The sequence below is a fragment of the Oncorhynchus mykiss genome, chromosome 12 (assembly GCF_057628025.1).
Source record: "Oncorhynchus mykiss isolate SJ-2025 chromosome 12, ASM5762802v1, whole genome shotgun sequence".
Taxonomy (NCBI): domain Eukaryota; kingdom Metazoa; phylum Chordata; class Actinopteri; order Salmoniformes; family Salmonidae; genus Oncorhynchus; species Oncorhynchus mykiss.
Window position 1 is genome coordinate 14,014,054 of NC_143033.1, and position 27,519 is coordinate 14,041,572.

The following is a 27,519-nucleotide window of genomic DNA, read 5'->3' on the forward strand; positions in this document are numbered from 1 at the left end:
AATATTAAGCACATTGCTTACATTTACAACAGGAGTGTAGTCTACCTGGCTGGCATGAAAATGAACCACGGGGAAAAGCAGCCTCCTCTTGCTATTTAAGTGCATAGAAGACATGGATTTTCCCCCTGCTTCGATACAGGTGCTTCATAATGGTCCATTCTAAATCCAAACAAATGTCACATATATTATTTACTATATTTAAAGACAAGACTAAATCAAGAATAGTTTGATGGGTGACAATTTCAGCCTATCACTTGTGAATTGCATATTATCACTTGTGAATGATGCCCAACATAAGAAACAATGCCTTTTTTTTCGACTTGTTTCGAATCATAGTCGCACACCTCATGTAGCCTAGCCCATAGGCCTATATGTTTTAATAAGGTTAGTATCACACCTCATGTAGCCTAGCCCATAGGCCTATATGTTTTAATAAGGTTAGTATCACACCTCATGTAGCCTAGCCCATAGGCCTATATGTTTTAATAAGGTTAGTATCACACCTCATGTAGCCTAGCCCATAGGCCTATATGTTTTAATAAGGTTAGTATCACACCTCATGTAGCCTAGTCCATAGGCCTATATGTTTTAATAAGGTTAGTATCACACCTCATGTAGCCTAGCCCATAGGCCTATATGTTTTAATAAGGTTAGTATCACACCTCATGTAGCCTAGCCCATAGGCCTATATGTTTTAATAAGGTTTGTATCACAACTAAAGTGGCCAAATAACTTCTTAAAATTGAGCACATTAATCCGCTTTACAAAGGGTGTAGAACCTAACTGGCATTCATAAGCAGTGTGAGAGTTTCAAGTTCGAGGAAGATCATTTTCACCATAAATATGCACCGTTATAATAAAAGCATTACATGCATAATTGCATTTTGCGGTCACCTTAGATAATGGTGTTTTCCTGCTGATGGAACATTCCTACTTTGAAGAATCTCAGGCAGCATGTAGCCTAGTGGTTAGAGCGTTGGGCCAGTAACCGGAAGGTTGCTAGATCAAATCCCCGAGCTGACAAGGTATCAAATCTGTCGTGAACAAGGCAGTTAACCCACTGTTCTTAGGCAGTCATTGAAAATAGTCTAAATAAAGAAAACCCTTGAATGAGTAGGTGTGTCCAAACTTTTGACTGTATGTGTGCTCTCTAAGGTCAGTCAGTGAACGCCGCAATAGGAAAACTGCCAGGGCACTACAACATTTACAAATTGCACCTTTTGCATTCTACTATTACAACTCTCAACAGCAGAAAGTTGAAAGCCTGAATGAGTTCCTAAAAAAAAAGTTTAATTATTTTTAAGGCGGGACCCGCAGTCCGTATTGATCCGGTTCTGGGTCCGGACCGCGGTCCGTATTGATCCGGTTCTGGGTCCGGACCGCGGTCCGTATTGATCCGGTTCTGGGTCCGGACCGCGGTCCGTATTGATCCGGTTCTGGGTCCGGACCGCGGTCCGTATTGATCCGGTTCTGGGTCCGGACCGCGGTCCGTATTGATCCGGTTCTGGGTCCAGACCGCGGTCCGTATTGATCCGGTTCTGGGTCCAGACCGCGGTCCGTATTGATCCGGTTCTGGGTCCGGACCGCGGTCCGTATTGATCCGGTTCTGGGTCCGGACCGCGGTCCGTATTGATCCGGTTCTGGGTCCGGACCGCGGTCCGTATTGATCCGGTTCTGGGTCCGGACCGCGGTCCGTATTGATCCGGTTCTGGGTCCGGACCGCGGTCCGTATTGATCCGGTTCTGGGTCCGGACCGCGGTCCGTATTGATCCGGTTCTGGGTCCAGACCACGGTCCGTATTGATCCGGTTCTTGGTCCGGACCGCGGTCCGTATTGATCCGGTTCTGGGTCCAGACCGCAGTCCGTATTGATCCGGTTCTGGGTCCGGACCGCGGTCCGTATTGATCCGGTTCTGGGTCCAGAGTGAGGTCCGTATTGATCCGGTTCTGGGTCCAGAGTGAGGTCCGTATTGATCCGGTTCTGGGTCCAGACCGCAGTCCGTCTTGATCCGGTTCTGGGTCCAGACCGCGGTCCGTATTGATCCGGTTCTGGGTCCGGACCGCGGTCCGTATTGATCCGGTTCTGGGTCCAGAGTGAGGTCCGTATTGATCCGGTTCTGGGTCCGGACCGCGGTCCGTATTGATCCGGTTCTGGGTCCAGAGTGAGGTCCGTATTGATCCGGTTCTGGGTCCAGACCGCGGTCCGTATTGATCCGGTTCTGGGTCCAGAGTGAGGTCCGTATTGATCCGGTTCTGGGTCCAGACCGCGGTCCGTATTGATCCGGTTCTGGGTCCAGAGTGAGGTCCGTATTGATCCGGTTCTGGGTCCAGACCGCGGTCCGTATTGATCCGGTTCTGGGTCCAGAGTGAGGTCCGTATTGATCCGGTTCTGGGTCCAGACCGCGGTCCGTATTGATCCGGTTCTGGGTCCAGAGTGAGGTCCGTATTGATCCGGTTCTGGGTCCAGACCGCGGTCCGTATTGATCCGGTTCTGGGTCCAGACCGCAGTCCGTATTGATCCGGTTCTGGGTCCGGACCGCGGTCCGTATTGATCCGGTTCTGGGTCCAGAGCGAGGTCCGTATTGATCCGGTTCTGGGTCCAGACCGCGGTCCGTATTGATCCGGTTCTGGGTCCAGACCGCGGTCCGTATTGATCCGGTTCTGGGTCCGGACCGCGGTCCGTATTGATCCGGTTCTGGGTCCGGACCGCGGTCCGTATTGATCCGGTTCTGGGTCCGGACCGCGGTCCGTATTGATCCGGTTCTGGGTCCGGACCGCGGTCCGTATTGATCCGGTTCTGGGTCCGGACCGCGGTCCGTATTGATCCGGTTCTGGGTCCGGACCGCGGTCCGTATTGATCCGGTTCTGGGTCCGGACCGCGGTCCGTATTGATCCGGTTCTGGGTCCAGACCGCGGTCCGTATTGATCCGGTTCTGGGTCCAGACCGCGGTCCGTATTGATCCGGTTCTGGGTCCAGACCGCGGTCCGTATTGATCCGGTTCTGGGTCCGGACCGCGGTCCGTATTGATCCGGTTCTGGGTCCAGACCGCAGTCCGTATTGATCCGGTTCTGGGTCCGGACCGCGGTCCGTATTGATCCGGTTCTGGGTCCAGAGTGAGGTCCGTATTGATCCGGTTCTGGGTCCAGAGTGAGGTCCGTATTGATCCGGTTCTGGGTCCAGACCGCAGTCCGTCTTGATCCGGTTCTGGGTCCAGACCGCGGTCCGTATTGATCCGGTTCTGGGTCCGGACCGCGGTCCGTATTGATCCGGTTCTGGGTCCAGAGTGAGGTCCGTATTGATCCGGTTCTGGGTCCGGACCGCGGTCCGTATTGATCCGGTTCTGGGTCCAGAGTGAGGTCCGTATTGATCCGGTTCTGGGTCCAGACCGCGGTCCGTATTGATCCGGTTCTGGGTCCAGAGTGAGGTCCGTATTGATCCGGTTCTGGGTCCAGACCGCGGTCCGTATTGATCCGGTTCTGGGTCCAGAGTGAGGTCCGTATTGATCCGGTTCTGGGTCCAGACCGCGGTCCGTATTGATCCGGTTCTGGGTCCAGACCGCAGTCCGTATTGATCCGGTTCTGGGTCCGGACCGCGGTCCGTATTGATCCGGTTCTGGGTCCAGAGTGAGGTCCGTATTGATCCGGTTCTGGGTCCGGACCGCGGTCCGTATTGATCCGGTTCTGGGTCCGGACCGCGGTCCGTATTGATCCGGTTCTGGGTCGGTCCAGACCGCGGTCCGTATTGATCCGGTTCTGGGTCCGGACCGCGGTCCGTATTGATCCGGTTCTGGGTCCAGAGTGAGGTCCGTATTGATCCGGTTCTGGGTCCAGACCGCAGTCCGTATTGATCCGGTTCTGGGTCCAGAGTGAGGTCCGTATTGATCCGGTTCTGGGTCCGGACCGCGGTCCGTATTGATCCGGTTCTGGGTCCAGACCGCGGTCCGTATTGATCCGGTTCTGGGTCCAGACCGCGGTCCGTATTGATCCGGTTCTGGGTCCGGACCGCGGTCCGTATTGATCCGGTTCTGGGTCCAGAGTGAGGTCCGTATTGATCCGGTTCTGGGTCCAGACCGCGGTCCGTATTGATCCGGTTCTGGGTCCAGACCGCGGTCCGTATTGATCCGGTTCTGGGTCCAGAGTGAGGTCCGTATTGATCCGGTTCTGGGTCCGGACCGCGGTCCGTATTGATCCGGTTCTGGGTCCAGAGAGGTCCGTATTGATCCGGTTCTGGGTCCAGACCGCGGTCCGTATTGATCCGGTTCTGGGTCCAGAGTGAGGTCCGTATTGATCCGGTTCTGGGTCCAGACCGCGGTCCGTATTGATCCGGTTCTGGGTCCAGAGTGAGGTCCGTATTGATCCGGTTCTGGGTCCAGACCGCGGTCCGTATTGATCCGGTTCTGGGTCCAGAGTGAGGTCCGTATTGATCCGGTTCTGGGTCCAGACCGCGGTCCGTATTGATCCGGTTCTGGGTCCAGACCGCAGTCCGTATTGATCCGGTTCTGGGTCCGGACCGCGGTCCGTATTGATCCGGTTCTGGGTCCAGAGTGAGGTCCGTATTGATCCGGTTCTGGGTCCAGACCGCGGTCCGTATTGATCCGGTTCTGGGTCCAGAGTGAGGTCCGTATTGATCCGGTTCTGGGTCCGGACCGCGGTCCGTATTGATCCGGTTCTGGGTCCGGACCGCGGTCCGTATTGATCCGGTTCTGGGTCCGGACCGCGGTCCGTATTGATCCGGTTCTGGGTCCGGACCGCGGTCCGTATTGATCCGGTTCTGGGTCCGGACCGCGGTCCGTATTGATCCGGTTCTGGGTCCGGACCGCGGTCCGTATTGATCCGGTTCTGGGTCCAGACCGCGGTCCGTATTGATCCGGTTCTGGGTCCAGAGTGAGGTCCGTATTGATCCGGTTCTGGGTCCGGACCGCGGTCCGTATTGATCCGGTTCTGGGTCCGGACCGCGGTCCGTATTGATCCGGTTCTGGGTCCGGACCGCGGTCCGTATTGATCCGGTTCTGGGTCCGGACCGCGGTCCGTATTGATCCGGTTCTGGGTCCAGAGTGAGGTCCGTATTGATCCGGTTCTGGGTCCAGACCGCAGTCCGTATTGATCCGGTTCTGGGTCCAGAGTGAGGTCTGTCACTTGCGTGATGTATTGTTGTCTCTACCTTCTTGCCCTTTGTGCTGTTCTCTGTGCCCAACCATGTTTGTACCCCGTTTTGTGCTGCTACCATGTTGTGCTGCTGCCATGTGTTGCTATCATGTTATTGTTGTGTTGCTACCAGGCTATGTTGTCATCTTAGGTCTCTCTTTATGTAGTGTTGTCTCTCTTGTCGTGATGTGTGTTTTGTCCTATATTTTTAACACCCCATCACATGATCCCTCTGACACCCCATCACAACAGGGCTGTGACTGTAATACCTAAGCTAACCAATACAAATCTTTTACATGACCAGCAAGGAATTATTGCCCCAAATATATTCAAACACTTGGCCTACATGCTAATTTGCTGGCAAATATGTAAGTCACGCAACTTAACTACCACTTTCAAAGATCCCCAGTGAACTGAACCACATTCCTCTGAGTCTGGTAGCTAATGAAGGCCTAATGAAAGCCATGTGATGTTTGAAAGGAGCCTTTTCTCACACAGCCTGCCAGGTTATCATGGCTGCTGATTTCTCTAGCAGGAAGAGGGGAGGAGGTAGAGAGAGAGATGCCAGCTACACGTAAAGGAACAGGAGAATGGAGGGAAACAGAGCAGAGAAAGAGAAGGGATGTAAACAGGAAGAAAAGCTCACCAGAAAGTTTTGGCAGAGGGTCTAGAACCATACAGCAAGCTATACCTGGATCCTTCCCAACAATGGAGGAATAAGAGGAACAAACATGGCAGCAGTTCACACAAAGGCAACGGCTAGGAGCTTTACAGTATGTCAATAACACAATCAAATTCAACAGGGGGCAATTCCATGGTAACAGAGTGACACTGACACTTTAAAATGTATGTCAAACAAAAAACAATGATTGCGAAGTTAAACCAACCATATAACTCTATACACAAGTACTACATTGAACAATTTCCACAGAAACACATTTACTGAAAGAACAGTGCAGATGCAAAGTATTTCAACTGAATGACGGCACAAACAGCACAAACCATCATTCTGGATTCAACAGCTGTCGTAAAGTAAAGCACGGTTGGGGTTTTATCCTGAGCTGTTGAGACTCCTTTCTTGAATTTAGCCAACTTTGACACAGCTTTGGTTTTCTAGGACAGCTAGGGAGCTGGTCATATGGCATTTTAGGGCCATCATGTCACATGACCTCGCTTTTAACCTTTATTTTGAGCCTTTCCAGAAATTAGAATTACACCAACAATGAAAGCAATTGTCTGAGGATGGTGCTGGACCATCTGATATAAAAAGTAAAAGGGAACAGTTCGTCACAAGTCATGTGACATGATTGTCTTGGACACAAGGCTCTAAGCATAACCACCTCTAACCAACCACATTGTTACATCATAGACACTGACAACATTTCCTTCAAAATGAACACAAATTGGCTCGGTGCCTAATTATTTTCAAGTCACATACATTGACACAGAGACGTCAAAGATTTTAATAACTAACCCAAAATAGACCAGAGCCTGTCGTTTCCAATCGGAGCAAATTTATCAAAGTGGGCAGAACAAACAAGGAGGTGGGCAGAGTCAAGCACAAGCTAGTGAGATTCTATTGGCGCATTCTAGCATTTAATTGCATATTTCCATTAGGGAACGCCTACTCTAAAGTGTGCGTGTGCAATAACTCAATTGGTCCTGGCACTTTGGGTGAAGTCTACAAAACGCAGTCCACTCTGTTTGTTATAGTTTTGGAAACAGAAAACTGTACGGACATCAAATGTTTCATCAATGAGAAAATTAGCAGAATGTTGGAAGAAATCCATCTCGCGCCATCTTCTCCCACTGCCAGACACTGGGCTTCCCACTGGCCTTCCTACTGGGCTTCCTACTGGGCTTCTTACTGGGCTTCTTACTGGGCTTCCCACTGGGCTTCCTACTGGGCTTTCCACTGGCCTTCTTACTGGGCTTCCCACTGGGCTTCCTACTGGGCTTTCCACTGGGCTTCCCACTGGGCTTCCCACTGGGCTTCCTACTGGGCTTCCTACTGGGCTTCCTACTGGGCTTCCTACTGGGCTTCCCACTGGGCTTCCCACTGGGCTTCCTACTGGGCTTCCCACTGGGCTTCCCACTGGGCTTCCTCTCATCACCATATCTGGTAGTGAGTGGAAACGCCAAACGGATGCTTCACATTTATACATCCAGTGAAATATCTGTGGAGATATTGTAGATGCACCCAGGCAGAAATTCAACACACACAGTATATGTTTGTTTATTAAAATCTCCATTAGCTTTTACAGAAGCAGCAGCTACTCTTCCTGGGGTCCAAGTATGGGACAGTTAGACAGTCACATGCATGAACGGACAATCAGACTGGAACACACAATACACTGGCTGAAACTGAATAAACAAACCACTTTAACGGTTGCACTGACATATTCACACAAGAAGACGTTGTTTCATGTTGCTGTCTCACACCCTGACACCCTGCTCTGTTCCCCTGCTCCCAGCTCCTTATAAAGGCTGTTTTGTCAAGGCTTTCCCTATCCCTCTCTCTCTCTGAACTGAAACACAAGCTGCTGATGTTTCCTCCCTCTGTCTCTTCCCTCCGTCTCTCCCCTACATCTATCTCTCTCTCCGTCTCACTCTCACATCCATATATGGGAAGAAAGCAAATGGGGGTTATTCTGATTGCCAAGCTGATGCATCAAGAACCCGTTTCTGTCTTCTGTTCTGTAGGCTTAGCTGTTGTCATGTCAGTTGTCTCACCATGACAACACCATCTATCTATCCCTCCAGAGAGACCATGTTAAGATTTCTAGATGTTCAACATATTGACAAAAATGACTGTCTGGGCTGTTAATAAAGCCTCTCAGTGGTCATCAGTCAGTGTATTCGAGAAGTTCGGCTAGGGTCTGCTTTGCTCACTGTTCAGCTGCTGGAGTAGTTTGGTTACTAAAGTTCGGCTAATCAGCTGCCACTGCCTTTCAACAGTCGTCAGCTGTGTCTTCAGTCCCGACGCTGCAGGGGGACTCTCTTATCTCTTTGTGCCCTTGTCTGTCGCTCTCCCTACAGCTGAACTGGCTGCTTTAAGGCCTGCCAGGCCAGCTGAGCTCTCCTCCTCTAAGTGCCTCTCATCTCACTAAAGATAGACAGGGACTGTGAGCAGTCAGGCTTGCATATCCACTAGTTTCAACCACATTTAGAGCAGTGATTTCAAAGGCTGTGAGAAAAAGAAAGCGAGAGAGACACAGACAGAGAGACACCGTGGTTACAGTTGAGCTTGGGACAGTCAAGTCACGAGTGGCAGTGCACAAAAGAGAGGAGGGGGAGAGAAAGAGAGAGGCAGAGAGAGACAGAGAGGCAGAGAGAGGCAGAGAGAGAAAGAGAGAGGCAGTGACAGTCACTGAATCACATTGTGCCGGTAATGATAACCATCTAATTTTGAACCTAGAGAACTCAGCCACATGCACAAGCTTGACTGGCTTAGGGTGATTTCTGGCTATTCATAAAGACATCCTACACACACAGTTTCTCATCATAAGCTACTAAACTGTATTATGTGGAAGACTGAGAAACTGCATGAAGATCTGTACTCATATCTGTATGTGTTGGCCTGGCCTACACCCTTTCCATGTAAGAAAGGTTGCATAATACAATCAATCAATGAACAGCACATGCCAACACTGACACTGAAACTCCCTTCCCATAGCTGAAAGACCAGGTGGTGTGCTCAGCTACTTCAGGGGTACAGTAACAGCACACACACTATGTGTCTGTCTGCATAGAGAACAAGGACAGGTGTCTTATATCCACACAGGTGACATCCTGCAGGTGAACACCTGACTACCTTGTTCAGCAGGTACAATTAGCCCAGAGTACCACCTGTGAAAGTTCTCTGGGGAAAGCCTTGTCCTGTCATGACCTGACTCCTGTCCATGTCTGGCTGTCAACAGATGCCACTGCTAGGCTGACTGGACAAGGGGGTAACAATGCAACAACAGTAAGGCCTATCTATACCTGAAGTAACACAATTCAAGGCTACATGGCCAGCTATTAATTTGCACAAAGGAAAATTACTGAAATTCTGCAGCCTGGTATATTATTCAAAACACCTGCACACAGTCATCAACAACTCCACCAAACACTGATCAAATACCACTTTAGGAAAGAGCTTTCCTCCACTGGGGCTCCCGAAGCAGGTTTTTATGCAAATATTTGAATATAGTTCAGGATAATGGGGAGGAGGGTGCGTGACAAGCTGCATAGTTGTTTTGTCGACTGCTGCTTGTATTTCAGATGAGTGAACAAACCTCACATGGTCTGGCTACGTTGCCATGACTACCGCTATGCAGGTACCCTGATGTAATTTGTTAGTCATCAGGGGGCCACCAGCTAGCTGGCTAACTATTCATCTGCCAATGCCGATTATGGAATTTAATACCAAGCAACTAGCTAAAGTAGCTATCTTTTAAGTCCCCTTCCTTTGTAAATAACGCTAACTTAATGCTAGCACGATTATTTGATCTGCAAACAAATAACGTTAGCTAAACATCCATCTAACACACGATTGAGTGCAATAAACTGTACAGTAGCTGCCTGGGTAGAGCTAAGTTAACTAGCTAACGTAGATGGTTGTTTTTCTCGGTAACTATCATTACCTCTAGTGAGCAGATAGCCCCGCTAGCCTAGCTGACGCGTTAGCTACCTAACTCTGCTTTCTCCAGCCAACTTAAGTTGAAGGAAGACTAGCGTTATATATCTAACTAGCTTACGTTACTGACCAGCTACTGTCTAGTTTGGACATAAAACCAAATATAACTAAATCTGTGATAAAACCTTTCGCAAAACTTGGCCTTCATAGTGATGCACAAGCCTTGAACGTTGACGTTCGTCCAGCAGCCCACTGCACTGTCGGAGCTAGCAATCTAACAGACGCATTAGCTTCAAATTATCCTGTTCAAAGGAGACATATTTTTTGAAAACAAATATGCATGTAAGTGTCAAATATCTTACCTTTGTCCATAATTGTGTTTTATTCCAAAGACGGTTGACATAACATTGCACAAGTTAGCTTGCTACTTCTGCAACAACATTCCTTCTGTAAACAGAACCCAAACCCCACTGTAACGGCGCATGCGCAGCACAATGCCCTGGTTGTCAAAGTGTAGCCGTGCAAAATATATTTTTTTTTAAGTCTATATGAGAAAATTAAGAGGCACTGAGTGTCTGAGAAAAATCGAATGGAGTGTCAAATAAGTATTCTGCATAGGATTCAGGCATACCAGTAATGACACCGTGAACAGTGCATCACCAGAAAATGTGGATGCTGAACATATGGTTCTTCTTCTTCTATGATATCATGGCGGTCTGCAAACAAACGTTTAAAGTGCATGTCGCCACCTACTGTGCTGGAATGTACGATCAATCATCTTCTACCACACCCTCCACCCAAACCCATTAAACGTTATCTACAATCAGGTATTCCCAAACTGGGGTCTGCCAAATAAAAATATGACTCACATAAAACATTTATTTTACAAAAATAATCAAATAAAATGAAACCATCTAGTGTTCTGCGAAATAACAAAACAATGTCAAATACAGGTAGCCTAGTCAAATAATTAACATCCAATCACATTATCCGTTACTTTCCAGCGGGTATTCCACTAACGTATGTTGGCAAACGTAGCTGCTGCTCATTCCGTTTGCTCGAAAATGTATGAATGATTAAAAAGAGTTAGCATCCAATGCTAGCATCAGTAATTCTACATTTGTTGTTAGCCCAGCTAGCATGGACACTTACAGTTGTGAATCTGATGCAGCCGAAGAGCTACCCGAGAAAGCAATGAACAGACAGGGACGTTGGACCATCGAAGAGGCGCAAATATGATGAGTACTACATTGATTTGGAGTTCATTTATATTGGGAGTAGTGCCTTTCCTCAGCCAAGTACTATCTCACAACTCGATGAAACCTTCACTCTGCGCATACATTTAGAAACAAAACATGCCCATTTGAAAAATAAGCCCCAGGAGTTTTTTGATCGAAAATTAAGACGAATTTTGAGTAGTAACATGTATAAAACCAACATATACCATTAATAAGAAGGGGCTCGAAGCGTCTTATATGGTAAGCTACCGTGTGGCTAGGACAGGCAAGCCCCATACTATTGTAGAGGACTTAAGTTTTCCTGCTGCCATGGATATGGCTGGGACAATGATGGGGGGAAAAGGCAAAAAAAAAAAACAATACAGACAATGTCTTCATCAAACCAACACTGTTTCACGAAGCGTCGGTGACACAGCAGGAGATGTTTTGAAACAATTACTACTTTGCATACAAGCTAGTGAATTCTATGCTTTACTGCTGGATGAGTCAGACGTGGCGGGCCTGGCACAGCTCCTGGTATATTTAAAGAGGGTCAATTAAGGAAGACATCCTCTTCTGTAAACCAGGATAACAGGAGAGGATATTTTTAAAGTACTGGACAGCTTTGTGACATTAAATGGACTTTGGTGGTCAAGATGTGTTGGTATCTGTACTGATGGTGCAAAAGCCATAACAGGGAGACAGTGGAGTGGTAACGCGCCTGCAAGCAGTTGCTCCCGACGCCACTTGGGTACACTACAGCATCCACCAAAAGGCTCTTGCTGCCAAAGGAATGCCTGACAGCTTGAAATATGTTTTGGACACTACAGTGAAAATGGTTAACTTTGTTAAAGCAAAGCCCCTGAACTCGTGTATTTTCTGCACTCTGCAATGATATGGGCAGCGACCATGTAACGCTTTTACAACATACAGAAGTGCTCTGGTGATAACCCCCCAGATTGGCCTTTCTCACCTGAATGATCTGAATCTAGGATTACTGGGCCTCGCCGCAACAATATTCAAAGTGCGGCCAAAATTGAGGCTATGATTTAAAAAGTTGGAGCTCTTCTCTGTCTGCATTAACTGTCTGCAAGGACAACACACAGGTCTTTCCATCGTTATATGATTTGTGTTCAAATGAACTCCAACTTACGGACAATGTCAAATGTGATATAGCGAAGCACTTGAGTGAGTTGGGTGCGCAATTACGCAGTGTAACAGCTGTTGGAAGGAGTGGAGGACCAAGGTGCAGCGTGGTACGTGTTCATCTTTATTTAACTGACTGAATACAAAATAACAAAAGGAAAACCCGAAACAGTCCTGCAAGGTGAAACAAACACTAAACAGAAATACAACTACCCACAACCAAAAGTGGAAAAACAGGCTACCTAAGTATGATTCCCAATCAGAGACAACGATAGACAGCTGTCCCTGATTGAGAACCATACCCGGCCGAAACATAGAAATACAAAAACCTAGGCATACAAACATAGAATGCCCACCCAAATCACACCCTGACCAAACAACAATAGAAACATACAAAGCAATCTACGGTCAGGGTGTGACACGCAGGTACTTTCCCCAAACGGATGACACAAACAACTGGATTTGTTATCCCTTTCATGCCCTGCCTCCAGTCCACTTACCGATATCTGAACAAGAGAGCCTCATCGAAATTGCAACAAGCAGTTCTGTGAAAGTGTAATTTAATCAGAAGCCACTGCCACATTTTAGAGTATCCTGCCTTGGCAAATCGCGCTGTTAAGACACTGATGCCCTTCGCGACCACGTACCTATGTGAGAGTGGTTACCCGGCCCTTACTAGCATGGAAACTAAATACAGGCACAGAATGTGTGTGAAAAAATACTGACACTCTCTCCAATACAATCCAACATTGCATAGTTATGTGCATCCTTTCAAGCTCACTCTTCTCATTAACCTGTGTTGAGTTATTCACCATTTTTGGTGAACAAATAAGGTTTTATATGTAAGATGGCTAAATAAAGGGAAAAGGATTGATTATTATTATTATATTATTTGTGCCCTGGTCTTCTTTGTCACTTCCCACAAGCTGGGTTGTGACAAACTCACACTCATTCTTATGTTTAATAAAAGTGTGTGGCAGGCATACAATGATGGCAAAAAACAATATTTGAGAGTGTGCTGACCCTGGTGCTGACCCTGGTGCTAGAGGGGGTACAGCTGGAGGTTGAATGTTTGAAGGGGTACGAGACTATAAAAGGTTTGGGATCCACTGCTCCATATCATGCTGAAACACCATTAGGATTGTTCAGCATGTCAACAACCATTTCAACAGTAACATCTGTTACCCCCAATATCTCTTTTGCCGTCTCAAAAATAACCTGGCATTTCTGCTTTCCACATCCCGAGTCGTATTGAAGACCTTACCAATAAAAGCTATGAAGTCAACTTTATTCATTATCACACCGCACATTCACAACATTTCTGAACCAGTCTCGAAACCATCCTGGACCATCAGAAGCACCAGCCCCGACAGTAGGTCCACTTACAGGTACATCCATGACCCATCAGTCTGGCAGTAGGTCCACTTACTACAGGTACATCCATGATCCATCAGTCTGGCAGTAGGTCCACTTACTACAGGTACATCCATGATCCATCAGTCTGACAGTAGGTCCACTTACTACAGGTACATCCATGACCCATCAGTCTGGCAGTAGGTCCACTTACTACAGGTACATCCATGACCCATCAGTCTGGCAGTAGGTCCACTTACTACAGGTACATCCATGTAAGATCCATCAGTCTGGCAGTAGGTCCTCTTACTACAGGTACATCCATGATCCATCAGTCTGACAGTAGGTCCACTTACAGGTGCATCCATGTAAGATCCATCAGTCTGGCAGTAGGTCTACTTACTACAGGTACATCCATGACCCATCAGTCTGACAGTAGGTCCACTTACTACAGGTACATCCATGATCCATCAGTCTGACAGTAGGTCCACTTACTACAGGTACATCCATGAACCATCAGTCTGACAGTAGGTCTACTTACTACAGGTACATCCATGATCCATCAGTCTGACAGTAGGTCCACTTACAGGTACATCCATTATCCATCAGTCTGACAGTAGGTCCACTTACTACAGGTACATCCATGATCCATCAGTCTGACAGTAGGTCTACTTACAGGTACATCCATGATCCATCAGTCTGACAGTAGGTCCACTTACTACAGGTACATCCATGATCCATCAGTCTGACAGTAGGTCTACTTACTACAGGTACATCCATGACCCATCAGTCTGACAGTAGGTCCACTTACTACAGGTACATCCATGATCCATCAGTCTGACAGTAGGTCCACTTACTACAGGTACATCCATGAACCATCAGTCTGACAGTAGGTCTACTTACTACAGGTACATCCATGATCCATCAGTCTGACAGTAGGTCCACTTACAGGTACATCCATGATCCATCAGTCTGGCAGTAGGTCCACTTACTACAGGTACATCCATGTAAGATCCATCAGTCTGGCAGTAGGTCTACTTACTACAGGTACATCCATGATCCATCAGTCTGACAGTAGGTCCACTTACAGGTACATCCATGACCCATCAGTCTGGCAGTAGGTCCACTTACAGGTACATCCATGATCCATCAGTCTGGCAGTAGGTCCACTTACTACAGGTACATCCATGATCCATCAGTCTGACAGTAGGTCCACTTACAGGTACATCCATGACCCATCAGTCTGGCAGTAGGTCCACTTACAGGTACATCCATGATCCATCAGTCTGGCAGTAGGTCCACTTACTACAGGTACATCCATGATCCATCAGTCTGACAGTAGGTCCACTTACTACAGGTACATCCATGTAAGATCCATCAGTCTGGCAGTAGGTCTACTTACTACAGGTACATCCATGATCCATCAGTCTGGCAGTAGGTCCACTTACTACAGGTACATACATCCATGATCCATCAGTCTGACAGTAGGTCTACTTACTACAGGTACATCCATGATCCATCAGTCTGGCAGTAGGTCTACTTACTACAGGTACATCCATGATCCATCAGTCTGACAGTAGGTCCACTTACTACAGGTACATCCATGATCCATCAGTCTGACAGTAGGTCCACTTACTACAGGTACATCCATGATCCATCAGTCTGGCAGTAGGTCCACTTACTACAGGTACATACATCCATGATCCATCAGTCTGACAGTAGGTCCACTTACTACAGGTACATCCATGAACCATCAGTCTGGCAGTAGGTCTACTTACTACAGGTACATCCATGATCCATCAGTCTGACAGTAGGTCCACTTACAGGTACATCCATGACCCATCAGTCTGGCAGTAGGTCCACTTACAGGTACATCCATGATCCATCAGTCTGGCAGTAGGTCCACTTACTACAGGTACATCCATGATCCATCAGTCTGACAGTAGGTCCACTTACTACAGGTACATCCATGTAAGATCCATCAGTCTGGCAGTAGGTCTACTTACTACAGGTACATCCATGATCCATCAGTCTGGCAGTAGGTCCACTTACTACAGGTACATACATCCATGATCCATCAGTCTGACAGTAGGTCTACTTACTACAGGTACATCCATGATCCATCAGTCTGGCAGTAGGTCTACTTACTACAGGTACATCCATGATCCATCAGTCTGACAGTAGGTCCACTTACTACAGGTACATCCATGATCCATCAGTCTGACAGTAGGTCCACTTACTACAGGTACATCCATGATCCATCAGTCTGGCAGTAGGTCCACTTACTACAGGTACATACATCCATGATCCATCAGTCTGACAGTAGGTCCACTTACTACAGGTACATCCATGAACCATCAGTCTGACAGTAGGTCCACTTACTACAGGTACACCCATGTAAGATACATCAGTCTGGCAGTAGGTCCTCTTACTACAGACACATCCATGATCCATCAGTCTGACAGTAGGTCCACTTACTACAGGTACACCCATGTAAGATACATCAGTCTGGCAGTAGGTCCTCTTACTACAGACACATCCATGATCCATCAGTCTGACAGTAGGTCTACTTACTACAGGTACATCCATGATCCATCAGTCTGGCAGTAGGTCCACTTACTACAGGTACATCCATGATCCATCAGTCTGACAGTAGGTCCACTTACTACAGGTACATCCATGACCCATCAGTCTGGCAGTAGGTCCACTTACTACAGGTACATCCATGACCCATCAGTCTGGCAGTAGGTCCACTTACTACAGGTACATCCATGTAAGATCCATCAGTCTGGCAGTAGGTCCTCTTACTACAGGTACATCCATGATCCATCAGTCTGACAGTAGGTCCACTTACAGGTGCATCCATGTAAGATCCATCAGTCTGGCAGTAGGTCTACTTACTACAGGTACATCCATGACCCATCAGTCTGACAGTAGGTCCACTTACTACAGGTACATCCATGATCCATCAGTCTGACAGTAGGTCCACTTACTACAGGTACATCCATGAACCATCAGTCTGACAGTAGGTCTACTTACTACAGGTACATCCATGATCCATCAGTCTGACAGTAGGTCCACTTACAGGTACATCCATTATCCATCAGTCTGACAGTAGGTCCACTTACTACAGGTACATCCATGATCCATCAGTCTGACAGTAGGTCTACTTACAGGTACATCCATGATCCATCAGTCTGACAGTAGGTCCACTTACTACAGGTACATCCATGATCCATCAGTCTGACAGTAGGTCTACTTACTACAGGTACATCCATGACCCATCAGTCTGACAGTAGGTCCACTTACTACAGGTACATCCATGATCCATCAGTCTGACAGTAGGTCCACTTACTACAGGTACATCCATGAACCATCAGTCTGACAGTAGGTCTACTTACTACAGGTACATCCATGATCCATCAGTCTGACAGTAGGTCCACTTACAGGTACATCCATGATCCATCAGTCTGGCAGTAGGTCCACTTACTACAGGTACATCCATGTAAGATCCATCAGTCTGGCAGTAGGTCTACTTACTACAGGTACATCCATGATCCATCAGTCTGACAGTAGGTCCACTTACAGGTACATCCATGACCCATCAGTCTGGCAGTAGGTCCACTTACAGGTACATCCATGATCCATCAGTCTGGCAGTAGGTCCACTTACTACAGGTACATCCATGATCCATCAGTCTGACAGTAGGTCCACTTACAGGTACATCCATGACCCATCAGTCTGGCAGTAGGTCCACTTACAGGTACATCCATGATCCATCAGTCTGGCAGTAGGTCCACTTACTACAGGTACATCCATGATCCATCAGTCTGACAGTAGGTCCACTTACTACAGGTACATCCATGTAAGATCCATCAGTCTGGCAGTAGGTCTACTTACTACAGGTACATCCATGATCCATCAGTCTGGCAGTAGGTCCACTTACTACAGGTACATACATCCATGATCCATCAGTCTGACAGTAGGTCTACTTACTACAGGTACATCCATGATCCATCAGTCTGGCAGTAGGTCTACTTACTACAGGTACATCCATGATCCATCAGTCTGACAGTAGGTCCACTTACTACAGGTACATCCATGATCCATCAGTCTGACAGTAGGTCCACTTACTACAGGTACATCCATGATCCATCAGTCTGGCAGTAGGTCCACTTACTACAGGTACATACATCCATGATCCATCAGTCTGACAGTAGGTCCACTTACTACAGGTACATCCATGAACCATCAGTCTGGCAGTAGGTCTACTTACTACAGGTACATCCATGATCCATCAGTCTGACAGTAGGTCCACTTACAGGTACATCCATGATCCATCAGTCTGGCAGTAGGTCCACTTACAGGTACATCCATGATCCATCAGTCTGGCAGTAGGTCCACTTACTACAGGTACATCCATGATCCATCAGTCTGACAGTAGGTCCACTTACTACAGGTACATCCATGTAAGATCCATCAGTCTGGCAGTAGGTCTACTTACTACAGGTACATCCATGATCCATCAGTCTGGCAGTAGGTCCACTTACTACAGGTACATACATCCATGATCCATCAGTCTGACAGTAGGTCTACTTACTACAGGTACATCCATGATCCATCAGTCTGGCAGTAGGTCTACTTACTACAGGTACATCCATGATCCATCAGTCTGACAGTAGGTCCACTTACTACAGGTACATCCATGATCCATCAGTCTGACAGTAGGTCCACTTACTACAGGTACATCCATGATCCATCAGTCTGGCAGTAGGTCCACTTACTACAGGTACATACATCCATGATCCATCAGTCTGACAGTAGGTCCACTTACTACAGGTACATCCATGAACCATCAGTCTGACAGTAGGTCCACTTACTACAGGTACACCCATGTAAGATACATCAGTCTGGCAGTAGGTCCTCTTACTACAGACACATCCATGATCCATCAGTCTGACAGTAGGTCCACTTACTACAGGTACACCCATGTAAGATACATCAGTCTGGCAGTAGGTCCTCTTACTACAGACACATCCATGATCCATCAGTCTGACAGTAGGTCTACTTACTACAGGTACATCCATGATCCATCAGTCTGACAGTAGGTCCACTTACTACAGGTACATCCATGACCCATCAGTCTGACAGTAGGTCCACTTACTACAGACACATCCATGAACCATCAGTCTGACAGTAGGTCCACTTACTACAGGTACATCCATGATCCATCAGTCTGACAGTAGGTCCACTTACAGGTACATCCATGACCCATCAGTCTGACAGTAGGTCCACTTACTACAGGTACATCCATGATCCATCAGTCTGACAGTAGGTCCACTTACTACAGGTACATCCATGAACCATCAGTCTGACAGTAGGTCCACTTACTACAGGTACATCCATGATCCATCAGTCTGACAGTAGGTCCACTTACTACAGGTACATCCATGATCCATCAGTCTGACAGTAGGTCCACTTACTACAGGTACATCCATGACCCATCAGTCTGGCAGTAGGTCCACTTACTACAGGTACATCCATGATCCATCAGTCTGACAGTAGGTCCTCTTACTACAGACACATCCATGATCCATCAGTCTGACAGTAGGTCCACTTACTACAGGTACATCCATGATCCATCAGTCTGACAGTAGGTCTACTTACTACAGGTACATCCATGATCCATCAGTCTGACAGTAGGTCCACTTACTACAGGTACATCCATGATCCATCAGTCTGACAGTAGGTCCACTTACTACAGGTACATCCATGATCCATCAGTCTGACAGTAGGTCCACTTACTACAGGTACATCCATGATCCATCAGTCTGACAGTAGGTCCACTTACTACAGGTACATCCATGATCCATCAGTCTGACAGTAGGTCTACTTACTACAGGTACATCCATGATCCATCAGTCTGACAGTAGGTCCACTTACTACAGACACATCCATGAACCATCAGTCTGACAGTAGGTCTACTTACTACAGACACATCCATGATCCATCAGTCTGACAGTAGGTCTACTTACTACAGGTACATCCATGATCCATCAGTCTGACAGTAGGTCCACTTACTACAGACACATCCATGAACCATCAGTCTGACAGTAGGTCCACTTACTACAGGTACATCCATGATCCATCAGTCTGACAGTAGGTCCACTTACTACAGGTACATCCATGATCCATCAGTCTGGCAGTAGGTCCTCTTACTACAGGTACATCCATGATCCATCAGTCTGACAGTAGGTCCTCTTACTACAGACACATCCATGATCCATCAGTCTGACAGTAGGTCCACTTACTACAGGTACATCCATGACCCATCAGTCTGACAGTAGGTCCACTTACTACAGGTACATCCATGTAAGATCCATCAGTCTGACAGTAGGTCCACTTACTACAGGTACATCCATGATCCATCAGTCTGACAGTAGGTCCTCTTACTACAGACACATCCATGAACCATCAGTCTGACAGTAGGTCCACTTACTACAGGTACATCCATGATCCATCAGTCTGACAGTAGGTTCACTTACTACAGGTACATCCATGACCCATCAGTCTGACAGTAGGTCCACTTACTACAGGTACATCCATGTAAGATCCATCAGTCTGACAGTAGGTCCACTTACTACAGGTACATCCATGATCCATCAGTCTGGCAGTAGGTCCACTTACTACAGGTACATCCATGATCCATCAGTCTGACAGTAGGTCCACTTACTACAGGTACATCCATGACCCATCAGTCTGGCAGTAGGTCCACTTACTACAGGTACATCCATGATCCATCAGTCTGGCAGTAGGTCTACTTACTACAGGTACATCCATGATCCATCAGTCTGGCAGTAGGTCCACTTACTACAGGTACATCCATGATCCATCAGTCTGACAGTAGGTCCACTTACTACAGGTACATCCATGACCCATCAGTCTGGCAGTAGGTCCACTTACTACAGGTACATCCATGTAAGATCCATCAGTCTGGCAGTAGGTCCTCTTACTACAGGTACATCCATGATCCATCAGTCTACACTGTAGTTCTACCAATCTGTTTTCCAGCCTCTGCATATGATACATCATGACTGATCCTGTATCTCTGATCCTCTCTAGCCTCTCTGTAGTTGGCATCCACCAAAAGCTGCTCTGTGTTTTGCCCCATAATTACAACACTTAACCTTCACATTGCTTCCACATTCACCATAATCATGTTCCCCTACACACTTGGCACATCTTGTCCTTCCTTTACTCTGAGCAGCTACATGTCCCATTCTTTAGGCATTTAAAACACCACAGTGCATATGGGACAAATTCTCTAACATTGAAACTAAGGAAGACTTTCTCAAACCTTGGCATCACTGATAAGCTTTCACTTGTTTGACCCTCTTTCCTACTGATTAACCTTTTGGCCTCAATCACTCTGCCTTCCTTCCCATTCTCTTTATTATCAACTGTGGACGTAGATATTGGGACCCCAGTGAAGACCCCTCAATCTAGCATTATCACCAGGGACAAGGCTTTTAATCTTCTTCCCATTAAGCTTTTCCACTTTCAGAATCTCCTCTTGCTGAGCCCGTCTACCACACAATGTTAACAATCTACCATTTCCAATGAAATAAGCTCATTTCACTTCACCAACCTCTTTCTCTATGGCATTAGTTAGTTGGATAGGGTGTGAGGCCTTGTGGTCTCATCAAACACCACTTTCCACTCCAACACATCACTACTATTGCTTCTTACCTTGGCCCTCTTTATGCTCTCTTTACTAGACGCTCCACTGCTTTCTGCATCATGATCTCTCTTCTTCCTATGTCTTTCCACTACCGAGCATTCTGGTCCTTGACCCTCATCCTCTCGCTCCGTACCATCAGAACTGAATCCCACCGTACCTTCTCCGCTGTGCAATCTGGTTTCCGAGCCGGTCACGGGTGCACCTCAGCCACGCTCAAGGTACTAAACGATATCATAACCGCCATCGATAAAAGACAGTACTGTGCAGCCGTCTTCATCGACCTTGCCAATGCTTTCGACTCTGTCAATCACCATATTCTTCTCGGCAGACTCAGTAGCCTCGGTTTTTCGGATGACTGCCTTGCCTGGTTCACCAATTACTTTGCAGACAGAGTTCAGTGTGTCAAATCGGAGGGCATGCTGTCCAGTCCTCTGGCAGTCTCTATGGGGGTACCACAGGGTTCAATCCTCGGGCCGACTCTTTTCTTTGTATATATCAATGATGTTGCTCTTGCTGTGGGCGATTCCCTGATCCACCTCTACGCAGACGACACCATTCTATATACTTCCGGCCCGTCCTTGGACACTGTGCTATCTAACCTCCAAACGAGCTTCAATGCCATACCACACTCCTTCCGTGGCCTCCAACTGCTCTTAAACGCTAGTAAAACCAAATGCATGCTTTTCAACCGTTCGCTGCCTGCACCCGCACGCCTGACCAGCATCACCACCCTGGATGGTTCCGACCTTGAATATGTGGACATCTATAAGTACCTAGGTGTCTGGCTAGACTGCAAACTCTCCTTCCAGACTCATATCAAACATCTCCAATTGAAAATCAAATCAAGAATCGGCTTTCTATTCCGCAACAAAGCCTCCTTCACTCACGCCGCCAAACTTACCCTAGTAAAACTGACTATCCTACCGATCCTCGACTTTGGCGATGTCATCTACAAAATTGCTTCCAACACTCTACTCAGCAAACTGGATGCAGTTTATCACAGTGCCATCCGTTTTGTCACTAAAGCACCTTATACCACCCACCACTGCAACTTGTATGCTCTAGTCGGCTGGCCCTCGCTACATATTCATCGCCAGACCCACTGGCTCCAGGTCATCTACAAGTCCATGCTAGGTAAAGCTCCGCCTTATCTCAGTTCACTGGTCACGATGGCAACACCCATCCGTAGCACGCGCTCCAGCAGGTGTATCTCACTGATCATCCCTAAAGCCAACACCTAATTTGGCCGCCTTTCGTTCCAGTTCTCTACTGCCTGTGACTGGAACGAATTGCAAAAATCGCTGAAGTTGGAGACTTTTGTCTCCCTCACCAACTTCAAACATCTGCTATCTGAGCAGTTAACCGATCGCTGCAGCTGTACATAGTCTATCGGTAAATAGCCCACCCATTTTTACCTACCTCATCCCCATACTGTTTTTATTTCTTTACTTTTCTGCTCTTTTGCACACCAATATCTCTACCTGTACATGACCATCTGATCATTTATCACTCCAGTGTTATTAACCTGCAAAATTGTAATTATTCGCCTACCTCCTCATGCCTTTTGCACACAATGTATATAGACTCCCCTTTTTTCTCTACTGTGTTATTGACTTGTTAATTGTTTACTTACTCCATGTGTAACTTTGTGTTGTCTGTTCACACTGCTATGCTTTATCTTGGCCAGGTCGCAGTTGCAAATGAGAACTTGTTCTCAACTAGCCTACCTGGTTAAATAAAGGTGAAATAAAAAAAATAAAAAATAAAAACACACATATTGTTCTCATTCCAGCACAGCTGTTGCTTCACCATCTCTTTCTGCATTTCCTCTCACACTCCCCTCTGAACATATGGTTCTTGTTGCAAATTGGTGCAACTCCCCTTCGCCATCAAAACCCTGAGGAAACATTGAATCAGAATCTAAATTCAGGTTCGGCAACACCATGGTAAAGGCCATGTAATGCTAGTTCTTCCTGTCAAGGCTTGTTTCATCATGTTCCTGGACTAAAGAGTGTGAAATGTTACCTCAGAAAACTCTGTATCTACCTCTGGTATATTCTGTTGAAATAGAGCTGGAGGGGAAGTGTGTACAATAGGAAATCGTAGCAATAGTCACAGGCAGCCCACCAGGGGGAGCCATTCACACTTGTTCTGAAGCTTTATGAATATTTAACCTTTTATTTATTACCTAGTCCAGTCAATTCAGATAAAATTATTATTTACAATTGTGCACACCCAATGGGACTCCCAATCACAGCCAGTTGTGATACAGCCTGGAATCGAACCAGGGTGTCTGTAATGATGCCTCTCGCACTGAGATGCCGTGTCTTAGACCGCTGTGCCTCTTGGGAGCCCAGAATATGGGCCCAGATCCGAAGTCCTCTAAGCAGTTGAGACAGGACACATATTTTGTGTTTGTTTTTCATTTATTGTAGCATGCAAAGTTTCAGGTACTGACATCTCCCTCTGATTTCACAGGTCTGCCTGGTCCATCAAAAAAGTATCGGAGTACTCTGCTTGGCCAAGCTGTCAGTGCAGGAGCTAATAGCACACAAAGACAACCAACAGGTCAGGCAGTTGGCTGGTCACATCTGAACACAATCAATACTTCAAACTAAGAATACGGTTCAGGATATTGCCTTGCAATGCAGGGAAACCTTTCACAAAGTGATATTTCAAATGAAATAAATGGAATACATATTATTCATTTAGACATGTTTTTATGCTGTCTCAGCCAGTTTCATCATTCTGAAACCTTTATTTGTCCCTCTATATCAGTATTTATTTAAATATCTGATTACATTTGGTTGTATAAACGAGCAGTTAGTCCATCTAACGATGGTGCCAGCCGTGTACAATAATGATGGATGTGTGCACCATCTTGTATTTCATTTACATTTCAATCGAACAATAGATTTGCTAAGAAAATGTCTAATACAGACATAAATATTCAAACATCAGTTCCGTCATAGTTGTACAATTGACAAACAGGCAAATGTTTTCACCTTACAAGACCATCCTCGGCTAACTTTGACTATTCAGAAAATGTTCAAAATTCAACTGAAGAAGCAGACTTGACTTATCCAGAGGGAAGTACTACAACTCAACCAATGATGGTAGTAAGTCATAATGATAATAATACATCGATCGTTATCAATAATAAAGCATTTCAGAAGCAGTAAACAGTCAAATGCTGCAGGCAGGCTAAAATACTTGGCGTGGCCACACAGTGGGCATGTGCAGAACACTTACATCGCTGGGTGTGTTGTATCACAACTACAGAATCATGTACTTCCTCCTTCGCCATGACAACAAGAGGGACTAGCATGCATGACCTGGGGGCACTGGCTGGATAGTGGGTAGTAAGAACATCTTGCAATGATGACGTGGGAAGTGCAGTGCGATCAGATCATTACACCAGTGAGTCATTAGACAGGCACTGGAACACTCTGGGAACTCTACCTACATAACTCCCTGTTCTTAAATGTGCCCATTCCCTTCCCAACTGGGTAATACTATTGGTATTGAATCTAAACATAAACACATTATAGCAAATTATAAATCCCTCCTTAGCACATTTATGTGGTGAAAAAGTTACATTAAACTATATTCATTGATGTAAATATTTGCTCTCATGACCCATAATATTCAGTGCTGAAGATGTGTTCAGGGGTGTAATCATTTGGCTAAACAGTTGCAAAATATTACATTTTGCAACTAAAATGAGAGTTTCTATTGTACAAATTCAGGTATGTCCCTCCTCGTTTGGTTCCGTTTGCTTCCTGCAACAGAATCAGCGTAATGAGTAAACCCTTTATCAGTAGCTTAGCAACATAAATCCTCCATCACTAAGGGCTGCAGAGACTAGGCTCTAGCACTCCCTGCTGGAACAAACCTAAACTACAGGAGCCAGATAGATTGGTCTAGAATCACAACACTACCCTTGAACTTGACCAGGTTCTAAACTTTAATAGACTCCCTGGTCCTGCCCACATCTTATACCCAAAGGCCCCTATCCCCTAAAGGGCCCTGTCCACCATTAGACAACAATGGACTCCGCTGATTGATTGTACACAGTATGACACTAAGACAATTTCTTAAGTCAAAGTCTGAAACAGGAACAGAAGAGCAACAGAAATACAGTAGCCTGTCAGATAATGCTTAGAGAATGGATATACTGTATGTCTATATATGTATGGGGCAGTCCTTAAGAATTATCAATCACTGGTCAAGTTGTCTCACTTAGCCTGTCTGCTTCCTTTCAGACCGTAACAAAATAAACCCTATTATAAATAGGAGAGTTTATCTAAGTGCTGCAAGTTAACACATAGCGTCACCCGAATCTCTTCACCCCCACAGGCAGGAGAAGACAGCAAACAGAACATTCAGTGCACAAAACTGCAGTAAAATAACACTGACCCTTTTAGGCCAATGCATGACCCTCGGTAGCGATCACATAAGGATGATGGACTGTATTCGTTAGACCGTTAACCAGCAGTGAAAAGACTGCTCGAAACATGAATATAGAGACAGACTGATGGATCGGTTTCATTTCTTCCTAAAAAATTACGACCAACAACGAAACAAAACAGAGATCCCGATACAAAATATTTTGACAAACAACTTCACGGAAGTTGGCAATGCTTCGAAGAAAATAACAAAGCATTGGTGAAAAGTTTGAACGGGGACAGAACTAAACAAAGACAGCATGAGGGAACCCAGTAATCACCTGGTGGTTTGTTGACAATCTGTCATAGTAAACACAGGTTCTGAGTTTGATGCACAGAACCAAAAAGAGCTGCAACAACCAGTTTACATTGTTTACATTGTTTACATTGTTTACATTGTGCGTACATGTCATGTGATTACAGTGTACAGAGATATCTGTAAGTATGGCGTATCATTTCATCACAGCAGATCACTATAATTCAATCCCTGGCTGCAGTTGCACAGAGGAAGGCAATACATGATGGTGCCAGAACCACTGAATACTGAAATCTGTTGAATATATCAAGGATTGTTGATACATGTTTTACTATTTGGTGTTTTTAACGTCTTAACCCCACGGTGGAGACTAAATATGAAGAGATACTTTACTAACATAAAAAAGGCCACAGTTGTGCATACATGTGAGTGTGGTGACATCTGATTGATCGTCATCGTCTTGAATCTCATCTATGAAATGCTTGAGACCAACAAATGACACGTCACACAGGATAACACGGCCAAGCCGTAGGAACCTTTGATAGGCTACTACAATGTCTAAAGTAGATAAGAGTTGGACTAGAGCAACATCTAGTGTTGGTATCCTCCATCTCTTCCTGTTCATCGTCCTCTTTTAAGACCTACAAACCCTGTTCAATTAGCGCTGTTTTTTTTTCAAAGTAAAGACTTTTCATTTTTCGAGAGGCAAATATCCTTCCTATGACTACAAATGCATAGTAATGTGCTGTTATTGTCATCAGCTCAATGTCAACAGATGCTGATCGCATACACACACACAACAGTGCTGAACACCTTTGTTACCTTGGAAACATTGTAGAACTAACAAAAAATAAAACTATTGGATGCCATGTGAAGCATGATAAACACCATCATCACCATCATTATAGGAAGTGGAGAGCGAGCAGCACACCCAAACAAACACTTGATCAAAAAAAGACCCTGCCGAGATGAGAAAAGAGTAAATGCGACAGAGGCTACTGGTGTGTGTGTGTCTGAACTATACATCTCTCTTTGTCATGTTTGAAACAACACTACCTGTGGTCTAAAGTAGCATACTGTATATAATGTGCCCTCAGACAGGTGATATTAGTGGGGTAAGACCTTATCGCTGTCTGATGATACAGGCCTATACAACCCTAAGATGTTACTGTGAAAGCAGGTGTAGGAGCTGTGTAGCGCTGGGCCGGTACCACTGCTTCGGGACCACCAGCCGGGACCCCCAGGCGTGGCGGTGAGGTGTGTTTGCCCTCTCAGTTCCCATTGAGCAGCATCTCAGGGCCTGTGTTAGGGCAAGGGCCCATGTCCCCCAGTCTCAGAGGGCCGGTCCTCATCATCAGCTTCCCCACGCTGAGGCCTCCTGAGCCCAGACCTCCAGGGGAGAGAGACCTCCTGGAACACAGATGCAGTATGAGCTCTGATCAGTAACCACTGAGTAGAAGATATCTCTGCCTTTATAGTCCTTGTCAGAAATAGAGAAGCTGCAGTAAAGGAACAGTTGTTTATTTTATGCTGCACTTACTCACCCAAGTGTAGGCCTATCTGATGTGTGTATGACCATGTTATGACCATGCCTGC

At 46.3% G+C, this 27,519-nt stretch overlaps 2 protein-coding genes across 6 annotated transcripts in view; both read right to left on the bottom strand.

Moving 5' to 3' along the window:
* LOC110536788 (rab GTPase-activating protein 1) overlaps positions 1 to 10,480 on the bottom strand; it is a 212,942-nt gene extending 202,462 nt beyond the window's left edge. For 2 of the 4 annotated variants that reach the window (XR_016484882.1, XM_036936955.2), the window contains exon 1: positions 10,125 to 10,470. The gene's annotated coding sequence lies outside the window, so the exon portion shown is untranslated. Of the gene's footprint in view, positions 1 to 10,124 lie in introns of all 4 variants that reach the window. The other 2 variants (XR_016484881.1, XM_036936954.2) reach the window with 2 other exon arrangements.
* A 13,146-nt stretch (positions 10,481 to 23,626) lies between these two features.
* The window catches only part of LOC110536789 (roquin-2), a 46,714-nt gene continuing 42,821 nt past the window's right edge, over positions 23,627 to 27,519 (bottom strand). For both annotated transcript variants that reach the window (XM_036936958.2, XM_036936956.2), the window contains exon 19: positions 23,627 to 27,333. In XM_036936958.2, the coding sequence (XP_036792853.2) occupies positions 27,195 to 27,333 (139 nt within the window). In that variant the 3' untranslated portion in view covers positions 23,627 to 27,194. The remainder of the gene's footprint in view (positions 27,334 to 27,519) is intronic.